The sequence below is a fragment of the Schistocerca gregaria genome, chromosome 1 (genome assembly GCF_023897955.1).
Source record: "Schistocerca gregaria isolate iqSchGreg1 chromosome 1, iqSchGreg1.2, whole genome shotgun sequence".
Taxonomy (NCBI): Eukaryota; Metazoa; Arthropoda; class Insecta; order Orthoptera; family Acrididae; genus Schistocerca; species Schistocerca gregaria.
This window is the reverse complement of record NC_064920.1, coordinates 519,725,835-519,737,394: the sequence shown is the minus strand read 5'-3', so window position 1 is coordinate 519,737,394 and position 11,560 is coordinate 519,725,835. Positions and strand designations below refer to the sequence as shown.

Below are 11,560 nucleotides of genomic sequence, written 5' to 3'. Positions count from 1 at the left end.
TGTATTTAGCTGGGGAGCTGAAAACTCTTTTACGGCTGAGACACGATTACTCGTCCAGATTCTGTTAATGGTTGTAGAATTTGAACGTGTAGTCTATTCTATCTTCTTCATTGGGAGAGCGCTGTCAACCGCGATAAGTCTTAGCATTTGACAACCAGTGAATGATACACATATGTTTTGCGCTACAACACTATGACTGCAGGGGCTACTGTGAGTCTTAAGTCTGTAGCACTGCATAAGCTTGAAATGTGAACTTGTCACTGTATCGTTATGACTGTTAGTAAAGTGGTGTCCATAAGCGAAAAGGAACAGTTCAGGAAGAAAAGCAATATTATCCAGGAAGAATGACACTACCTGCCTTTTGAGAAAATATTTAATTTATGTGAAGAATGACCATGAAGTAATAAAATTTTAGAATTTATTCATCAAGGTTTGGTCTTTGTATGGTTGACAAAAATTCCTGTTTAGCTCTCCACAGCTCTGGAACGTATTTTAATGACACAGAACACTACTTAGAGAAGAGACATGGCGCTCAGAATGCGTGTCATCCAGCGACCATGTGGGGAAATGTGGTGTTCGGACAGCAAGCTCCAACGTAACTGGAAAAGAAAGACACAGTTTGTTCAGAAATGCTTAATCGACACATTTATTATACGATAGCAGCTATCTGAGCCGTTCTCAGTCTCCCCGCCTGTGCCCTTTCGTTACCCTGTCACCAGTCACCAGTCTGTCTGAAACCGACGAGACGAATACTTCTACATTAAGGAATGTGTAAAACAACTGCATCCTCTAAGCACAAATGAAATTTAAGTAGCATTATTTCTGTCGCCATTAAATGTTTTGAACTGACACTGTCTTCAGACTGCAGCAATGCCGCTATGGACATGTGAAGGACATCATCGACAAATTGTAGTTTTTTTGTACAATTAGGTTACTGAATTGTATCATTAACTGTTAATCTCAACATAATGTTAAAACGTCATAATTCGATATTTTACTGTACTTTCTGCCTATAAAAACACACAAAATATTTTTGTTGGAATATTAAATTTCTGAAAGGAGGTGGCAATTAGAAGTTCATATTACTGTAACATGAACATCTAAAAATCCAAACTGCAGGCAAAAGAACTTACAATAGCAGCGTTGTACCCACAGTAGGCCCACTTCTGAACATTCAAATATTTTTCTGCTTTCGCAGTGTATAAAAGGAGACTTACATGGTACTGAAAAAGTTCCTAACAATGTAGAGTGAACTGCAACGTACAGGGTACACAAAACAAAACTGGATCAGAAAATATTTCATTCACCTTAAGATAGGCAACCCAGCTTAAATCATTCACTTCCAGGGCAGACGATGTAACATGGGTTGCCTATCTTAATGTACATGAACGTATTCTAAGGAAAGAAAAAGGAAAAAAAAAAACAGGGAGGTAACACGAAGAAATTATCCGAATGGAACGAAAATCGGTGACATACATGTACAGTGACATTCTTTTAGAGGCAAACAAATGATTACAATTCAGAAAAAAATGGGTTATTCATTCAAGAAAAAGAGCTTCAGAAATTGAGAAACTCAATAAAGGGTTGGTCCACCTCTGGCAGCTATTCGGCTTGACAGGGACTGACAGTTGTTGGGTGTCCTCCTGAGGGATATCGCGCCAAATTATCTCCAATTGGCGCGTTAGATCGTCGAAACCGCAAGCTGGTTGGAGGGACCTTCCTACAACGCTCCAAACGTTCTCAATTACGGAGAGGTCCGGTGATCTTGCTGTCCAAGACAGAGTTTGGAAAGCACCAAGACAAGCAGTAGAAAATTTCGCCGTGTGCGATAGGACATTATCTTGCTGAAATTTAAACCCAGCACTGCTCGCCGTGAAGGGCAACGAAACAGGGTGTGGGATATCGTCACTGTGCTGCAAGGGTGAATTATTGGCAGAGTCCTCCAACCAGCTCGGGATTTTGACGATATAGAGCGGCAATTGGACACAATTTGGTGCGATATCCTTCAGGAGGATATCCAACAGCTCTACCAATGAGTGCCAACTGATCTCACGACGGCCAGAGGTGGATCAGCGCGTTATTCACTTGCTCAAGTTGGTCAAGCTCTTGAGTAAATCATATTTTACAAAACTGTAATCATTTGTTTGTGTGTACATGAACATCACATTTACTGATGACCGTTACATTCAGATAATTCCTTCGTTGTTCGTCGCCTTTTCTTTTCGTAGACTATATTTACCGAATGTGTTTTATTTTGACCACCCTGTACTTAGATTCGTCACTGATTGTAGTAAGTTCTTAGTGAGTTGATAATCCAGCGCTTTAGACGGTGATCTGCAACACAGTGACGGATCATGTAACCACTGAAAGTTTTAAATGATTCTAAAATATCTTGTTCTGCCAGTGCTTGACAGGACATGATAATACACTCCTGGAAATTGAAATAAGAACACCGTGAATTCATTGTCCCAGGAAGGGGAAACTTTATTGACACATTCCTGGGGTCAGATAAATCACATGATCACACTGACAGAACCACAGTCACATAGACACAGGCAACAGAGCATGCACAATGTCGGCACTAGTACAGTGTATATCCACCTTTCGCAGCAATGCAGGCTGCTATTCTCCAATGGAGACGATCGTAGAGATGCTGGATGTAGTCCTGTGGAACGGCTTGCCATGCCATTTCCACCTGGCACCTCAGTTGGACCAGCGTTCGTGCTGGACGTGTAGAACGCGTGAGACGACGCTTCATCCAGTCCCAAACATGCTCAATGGGGGCCAGATCCGGAGATCTTGCTGGCCAGGGTAGTTGACTTACACCTTCTAGAGCACGTAGGGTGGCACGCGATACATGCGGACGTGCATTGTCCTGTTGGAACAGCAAGTTCCCTTGCCGGTCTAGGAATGGTAGAACGATGGGTTCGATGACGGTTTGGATGTACCGTGCACTATTCAGTGTCCCCTCGACGATCACCAGAGCTGTACGGCCAGTGTAGGAGATCGCTCCCCACACCATGATGCCGGGTGTTGGCCCTGTGTGCCTCGGGCGTATGCAGTCCTGATTGTGGCGCTCACCTGCACGGCGCCAAACACGCATACGACCATCATTGGCACCAAGGCAGAAGCGACTCTCATCGCTGAAGACAACACGTCTCCATTCGTCCCTCCATTCACGCCTGTCGCGACACCACTGGAGGCGGGCTGCACGATGTTGGGGCGTGAGCGGAAGACGGCCTAACGGTGTGCGGGACCGTAGCCCAGCTTCATGGAGACGGTTGCGAATGGTCCTCGCCGATACCCCAGGAGCAACAGTGTCCCTAATTTGCTGGGAAGTGGCGGTGCGGTCCCCTACGGCACTGCGTAGGATCCTACGGTCTTGGCGTGCATCCGTGCGTCGCTGCGGTCCCGTCCCAGGTCGACGGGCACGTGCAACTTCCGCCGACCACTGGCGACAACATCGATGTACTGTGGAGACCTCACGTCCCACGTGTTGAGCAATTCGGCGGTACGTCCACCCGGCCTCCCGCATGCCCACTATACGCCCTCGCTCAAAGTCCGTCAGCTGCACATACGGTTCACTTCCACGCTGTCGCGGCATGCTACCAGTGTTAAAGACTGCGATGGAGCTCCGTATGCCACGGCAAACTGGCTGACACTGACGGCGGCGGTGCACAAATGCTGCGCAGCTAGCGCCATTCGACGGCCAACACTGCGGTTCCTGGTGTGTCCGCTATGCCGTGCGTGTGATCATTGCTTGTACAGCCCTCTCGCAGTGTCCGGAGCAAGTATGGTGGGTCTGACACACCGGTGTCAATGTGTTCTTTTTTCCATTTCCAGGAGTGTAGTAACAAAGCAGAAACATACTCTATCATCTTTCGGTCATGCAACCAGGACTGCAATACTTCAGATATTTCGGCTGTTAATCGCACAGCCTTTTTAAGGCGAGGTGGTTACTGACTTCTCAGTTCCCAAGCGTGAATATTTACACATTGCAATGTTATAAACCACGCGGCACAGCAATGTATTGCGGGATGAAAGGCGCGTACCTCAATGGTAAGACAGTTGATACGATGACGCTAGTCTTAGATAAAATTTATACGCCTAGGATAAATACATAGCAAGCGTCAAGTCAGTTAAAACGCAATATTTACAAATTGAATGGTTAGTTATTAAAGTAGTAGACGTTAGACAGCGAATACTCGGAACAATACTACTTCTGAGAGTGCAGTCAGGAAATGAGAGCCTTTGCCTGAAGTGAAGCTGTTGTCCGCCAATTATATTTATATTGCTTCCTTAACCATTCCTGATCCCAATGGAATTCAGTGGATATGAAGGTTGTGGAAATACGAATGACGGACAACAACCACAACTCAGGTGAGAGCTTCCATTCTTTGCGAACGACGCCACAACTTTCTTCAGAGTAACTCTGTATCTGAAACAGTTACTGACCTGCTGTCGACCACACAGAGGTAGGGCAAGAAGTCATCGAGGCTGTCAGTGAAGTTGGGCAGCACGCAGTTGGCCAGGTGGCGGCACTGTCCGGAACCTCCACCAGGTGTCACACACTCCTCCAGCTGCGACTCCGTCTGTGAACGAAAGAAAAGGCCTTTCAGTTTTGAGGTGTCTAATACATTTATTTCATAAGTTACAATCACAGCTCTAACAGCCATACACCCCATTTAAGGTAGCATCCTGTCCGAAATAGATTCTTATGAAAGAATGCAGTCTAATGCGAAACTATATGGAAATACTAACAGACACACGTATTTATTTCACTCTTCTATTTGTCCATCTCCTCTATCCCTCTCTCTCAGTCCATTTCCTCCTTCCTCCCCTCTGTGTCCATCTCCTACATCCCTTATCTGTACCGAGCGAGGTGGCGCAGTGGTTAGCACACTGGATTCGCATTCGGGAGGACGACGGTTCAATCCCGTCTCCGGCCATCCTGATTTAGGTTTTCCGTGATTTACCTAAATCGCTTCAGGCAAATGCTGGGATGGTTCCTTTGAAAGGGCACGGCCAATTTACTTCCCCATCCTTCCCTCACCCGAGCTTGCGCTCCGTCTCTAATGACCTCGTTGTCGACGAGACGTTAAACACTAACCACCACCATCACCTTATCTCTGTCCATCCCCTCCACCCCGTCTTTCTGTCCATCTCCCACTGTCCCTTTCTCTGTCCATCTGCTTCTACCCTACCTCTCTCTCCATCTGCATCCTCCCCTCTAGATTCATCCACCCCTCCCACTCTGCCCATTTCTTCCTTCCCATCTCCATTTCCCCTCCCTTTGTCCACCACCTCCACTCCCCATTCTCTATGCATCTCCTTCTACCCCTTCTCCATGTCTGTCTACTCTTCACCTTCTCGCTGTTCATCTACTCCTCCCTCCTCTCTATGCTCATCTCCTCTTCTACCCTCTCTCAGTCTGTCTTCTTCTCTCCCCTTTTGCTGCCCATCTCTTCATCCTCCTGTCTCCGCATATCTCCTTCTCTGTCCATCTCCTGCTCTCTCCTCTCTCCATCCATTCCCCCTCCCTCTCCCTCTCTCCATTCCTTCTCCCCACTAGCTGTGTCCTACTCTTCTTTCCCCTCTCTCTTTCTGTCCATCTCCTCCTCCCCCCTCCTCCTCTCTCCACGTTATCACCTCCACCCCAATAGAGGGCTGATGGTTCTTAACTCCACAATATATCTTTCCAGACAGGCGCTAATATGTGTATCAAATTGGACTGAAATAGTTCCAGTGACTTACGATTAGCTCTTTAACCGTGGCTTTGCTGGACAATGAGCATGTAAACACATCTCACACTAATTTGTACAGGTATTTAACCTGTAGCCTAGCGAATTTCAAGCAGCTCAATGTTACGATGTTGTATCTCCTGAATAATGTTATTTACAATGAAATAATTTTGCAGGTACCTCCTGATATATATATGTGACTACTGACTTCTGTCTGCGAATTGTATTATGAAGAGAGTAAGTAAGTAGTAACAGATTATTGCATTTAAACGTCATACATGAAGCGGTAGTTCTTCACGCGTCTCATTGTTTATGTCGTTGTATCTCCTGAGCTATATGTCACAAAATGACATAATTTTGCTAGTATATTCAGTGGTTTATATGAATACCGTCTGCAAAATGTATCGCGAATACATTAGCAGTAAATTAAAACATCATGCTTCAAGCGCCAGTTTTACTGCAGAATAGCGAAAATGTAGTAAGCCATGAACTTTTTTCCTTTCATCATTGAGCGAGAAGAAGCTTCGTAAAAGTTTAAAATTATGTACAAAGTTTGTTGTAAGTCGCTAAGTGCTCTCATTGTCGAAGGCTGGATGAATAATGTATGGGTATTCACATGTCGTGGGCTACACTGCTTTTTCACCCAGACCCACACAACTGACAGGTTCTCATCCCCACAGCGGTTCTTTCCAGACAATAAATGATAATAGGCTTACCACGTTTGGCTGAAATAGGCCGAGTGATTTAGGAGGAGACTTGGAACACACACACACACACTTATTATATTGTGCGGGAAGGCACAGTGTTCAGTTTTCGAGAAGAAACCCATATCCGGAAACGCACGACTTGGGTGCTAAAGAGCAGCGAAGTCTGAGGTGGATGTTCATTCCATATTATTCAACAAGTCCAACATGAGCGGCACATCGCGCTGTCTACATTACAAATGGCTTTCGCACTGTGTACCTCATACGTCAATGCAGAGCGTACATCGGCGGTGCTGAGCCTCACGTATATGAGTCAATACGTGTAGCTGTCTTTGAAGTATTTGAATCGCTCTGTGGGCTCAAGCAATAACGTCCTCCGCTGGCATTACAGGTGTGACATACACCATAATCTTCATACTACCCCAGAGAAAAGAGTCGAGAGATGTCAGATCTGGCGACAGTGCTGGCCATGTAACTGGTCCACTCCTAACAATCCATCGATTGGGATAGGCGATGTTGAGGTGATTCTACACATCGAAATCAAAGTGTGCTCTAGCTCCGTCGTGTTAGAGCCACATGTCCATACAAACATTTAGTTACATTCAATAGGATGGATAAAACACGTCTAACAAAGGTGAAGTAGATAGGTCCTATTAGTTTGTTTGGCCATAGATATGGCTCAATGATATTGTCACCACACCAACTAACCCGGCCGAGGTGTTAATACCGATACTGCGCTGCTGATTTAGAATGACACGGGTTTCAGACTGCGCAAACATACATTTTGTGCTAGTTTAACATGACACCTCTAGAAAACGTGCATTCATCCGTGGATAGCACCAAGCTCGGGAACTGTGGCTGGAGTTCCACTGTTGTAAATATCACTGCACAAAAGGTACCTGTCATGGTAGTCGTCCTCCTGTAGCGCCTAGACATTTTGCAGATAACGGAGCCAGTGTTCATGAAAATCACACTACACGGCACTTTTACCCATGTGCAGCGCCTGTGCCACATGTCGACTGCTGGTGGCTTCTTCCTCTTCGAACACTGTCAGCATGTCTTCTTCATCCCTAGCGTTCGATCCGAGCGCGGACAACCTGCATCATGTTTCAGCACATACCAGAGGACAAACAATAGGCTGGGAATAGCATTCGCAGGTACCAAGCACAAAGTACTACTACTGTTTTGTACAGTGGACACATCTCAAGCCGGCCGGGGTGGCCGAGCGGTTCTAGGCGCTACAGTCTGGAACCGCGCGCCCGCTGCGGTCGCAGGTTCGAATCCTTCCTCGGGCATGGATCTGTGTGATGTCCTTAGGTTAGTTAGGTTTAAGTAGTTCTAAGTTCTAGGGGACTGATGACCTCTGATGTTAAGTCCCATAGTGCTCAGAGCCATTTGACCCATTGGCACATCTCACATCTCAGGCAAGAAATATAAATATATAATTACGCCTCACCGGCCATCTGACTATCTTCTTCTGTGCGGATGCACAAACAGTGCCAGAACTCTTAAGGGAATCGGCAAAAAGCCGCGAGTATGAGTATAATGGGTTCAAATGGTTCAAATGGCTCTCAGCACTATGGGACTTAACATCTGAGGTCATCAGTCCCCTAGAACTTAGAACTACTTAAACCTAACTAACCTAAGGACATCACATACATCCATGCCCGAGGCAGGATTCGAACCTGTGACCGTAGCGGTCGCGCGGTTCCAGACTGTAGCGCCTAGAACCGCTCGGCCACTCCGGCCGGCAGTATAATGGGCAGAGGCAGTATGAATAAAGTGCGGGACAATAAGTTGGGAATGTGAGTTTCACGGGAGGCGTGCCAGAGATAAGTCCCTGCAATCGCACTATCCTCTGTGTCCTCCGTGGCTCAGATGAATTGAGCGTCTGCTGTGTAAGCACGAGATCCCGGCTCGAGTCCCGGTCGGGGCACACAGTTTCAACTGTCCCCGTTGACTCATATCAATGACTGTATGCGGCTAGGTATATTCATTTCATTGTAAATACCTACATCTTACTTTCCGGCTTCTCTGAAGAATCTCTCGATGGTTGCGAACGTGAAATGATGTAGTGTATAGCTGTGTGGAAAAAGTTCCACATACCATCTTGCAGCAGATCTCCCATTGCAATCCGCTTTGCCGTACGCAACCACTGTGCCGGTCATTTCTTCAGCTGAGTACTGGTACATGTACAGCCGTTGACAACGTTACTGCGCTGGCAGACTACTCTAGGTCCGCATTAGAATGCACACAAGATCTGTTGTGTAGGAATGTAGCGCATGTGCAGGAATGTTATTAGATGCAGTTCGTCCATCTGCAGCGCGCAGATGTCTAAAGGGTTGCATACCTTCCGTATTCAGATACCAAAAAGAATCGGAACAAACCGTCCTCGCCAACGTCCAAGTTTTGAGTTTCCGGGTGTGGGATCCTTCTTGAAAACCGATCGCTTTGGCTTCCCTAACAACATACTAAGCGTTGTCGGAGTTTTTTGGGACACCCTATGTATGAGGCACCGGACTTTTTCTTCTCAAAATAATTTTGAGACGTTAAAGACGTTGATAATCTATTTTCGCCTAGATGAACAGTGACTAAAAGCAATGCATTCTCGAAACTTCATTGATAATCGTAATACAGTCATAAACCTTTTTATGGAATTACGCTATTTTTCAGCTAAAATGTGGTCTACATGGAGGTTTCAATAATGGTTGAGGAAATGAGAGAACGAATTATTGCTTCGTGTAAAATAGCTACTTTTGATACGGTGACAGCAGTGAGTTTGTAAGTGATAAAATGGTTGCCACTTTGAACACAGTATTCAAGAAACTCCCCTACAATAATTTGACGCCACGAAATAATGTCTTCATTTTGTACCGGTTGCGTTAACGTCATGTATTATTTTAATGTACTGAGCATAAAGTCATTTCCTAATTACAAAATTTGTTTCTAAAGAACTATGCCAGAGACAGCTATGTGAATTGTGCAAATCACAGCCGAACTCATAAAGTGTGTTAAGGATACGCTTCCACCTATGTTCCTATTGTTGTCTGTAGAAGGTCTTGACGATGATCTATTTCTCTCCATGTCTTTTGTAACATCTTTTCTGTCACCACCTATATAGCATCTCGTATTCTTGACCCAAGAGTTTACACATGAGAAACTGGTGAATACTTTGCCCTGAATGTGACTCCAAAAAAAGAGCAAAATGGTTTATGTTTGATGAATGAGGTTGCCAAGATGTTGGACCGTCTCTACTGATCCATGAGTCTGGAAAGGTTTCATACAAGAAATAACGAAAAAACAACTTCTAGTGTGGATGACTGTAGACTAACTGCAGATTTCTGTGAGACGAATGAAGCACGTAGAGTGTTCTCAGCAGGTGTCTCGACCAGTCCCCACTACAAAGAGAGCTGAATTAAATTAAAATTATACTTCCAATCACAGATTTGTGTTGCTTGAGTAACCACAATTTAACTGATACTAATTTAAGTGATACTAATCACAAGTATATGAATCAATTAAAAAGTCGATGAAATTAATTAGCCAATTTACTCATTAAGGTAAATTTTCCCCAGCCAACTGAAGCTACTCATGGTTAGGTTGGAGAACTATCGAATGTTGTGTTTGGATCTAACGTTATGACTGCATATTTATTAATTCAGAAAATGCGCAAGATAACGAAAAACGGTAGAAGTTCGGTGCCATTGCCGTCAAAATCAAACTGCAGCCACACTGCCATAGAAGGACACTAGCATCACTCACGTTTGGAGTGCTGTCACCATCACACGGTTACCAATATGAGCTCCAAGAGACGAGCTGCCCCATCGGCCGAAATCAGTTTATTTATTTAATCGTATGGCTAGGGCCCCCCGTCGAGCAGACCGTTCACCGGGTGCCGATCTTTCAATTTGACGCCACTTCGGCGACCTACAGTCGATGAGGATGATAGGATGATGATGAGTACAGCACCACAATCAGTCCCTGGGCGGAGAAAATTCCCCGACCCAGCCGGCAATCGAACCCGGGACCAGAGGATTGACAATCCGTCACGCTGACCATTTAGCTACCGAGGGCGGACGGCCGAAATCAGTAGGAGCTGTTAACTTTGCGACCACAGCTAAGTTTAGCTGCAGGAACCTTTTCTTGTCATAGGTGATTGATAGCAATGCTGAATTTGAATTTACAGAACTTTGGCGAGATGCTCTCACAGCCCCATTTCATTGCGGTTCTTAGTCAACTTCATTTTATGACTAGCCATTCGTGATACACATGTAGGCTTCTATCATCTTGGAAGGACCGTATGTAGAGCCAGTCAGTTTTAGTCACAGTAGAATGTTCACGGCAGCTATGACAGGGATCAAGATGCAAGCAGTGTTACATGGCAGTTTACTCCCATACTGTCCCATAACCTGTTGATAACTGAATATAAAGATCCCATTAGTCAGTGAAGTCAAATCATTACCACTGCATGGAAACTGCAAGCATATTGACCAGTATCAACGATTGCATTTCTGATTATATCTCTGTCTCATTTCCTCATATGATGAGGAAATCTTGTCATTTTGGCAGCCTTGAGGTTCTTATCTGCCTCACAAAAGGGAAGTTCACTTATGGAAACAGAATGATTGTAAAGTTGTTTTCTGCTGAAAGTCATTGCCTGTGCAGATAGAGAGCAATGGAGGACAGCCTGCCGTCCCAACCCAATAGGAATGTCGAGGAGACCAGGCAGAATATTATAAAACTGCACTATGTTAGCTGAGGTACGAATGTGAAAGGAAGAAAAAAGCATGAGCCCATGTAGTATGAGAGCAACTGTTAAGTCCAGATGTTACCTGCTACAATGTTTGCTCAAATTTTAGTAAGGGGTTCTCTGGTTGGTACACAGCAATTATACTGGTAGCATGCTTTTGTGAATGTCTTTTGGTTGGTCAGAACTCAAAATCTGGCATGTAGCGAGAGAGATTTTGTACCTTCTTCTTTGCTACTGGAGAAATAGGTCTTTTGGGTTAACCATGATCAAATCTGCAAAATAGTCAAACTTTTTTATTAAATTATCATTGTTCAGAACTCGGTCTGCTGCAGCTGGGCAGCAGTGTTCCGACCCTGGCAGAACAA

At 45.1% G+C, this 11,560-nt stretch overlaps 1 protein-coding gene across 1 annotated transcript in view; it reads right to left on the bottom strand.

Moving 5' to 3' along the window:
* Positions 1-401: 401 nt before the first annotated feature.
* Positions 402-11,560, bottom strand: part of LOC126355911 (inter-alpha-trypsin inhibitor heavy chain H4-like) — a 330,715-nt gene continuing 319,556 nt past the window's right edge. The window contains exons 18-19 of the mRNA XM_050006473.1: positions 4,456-4,592; positions 402-599 (exon numbers count right to left, since the gene is read on the bottom strand). Of these exons, the coding sequence (XP_049862430.1) occupies positions 545-599; positions 4,456-4,592 (192 nt within the window). The 3' untranslated portion in view covers positions 402-544. The remainder of the gene's footprint in view (positions 600-4,455; positions 4,593-11,560) is intronic.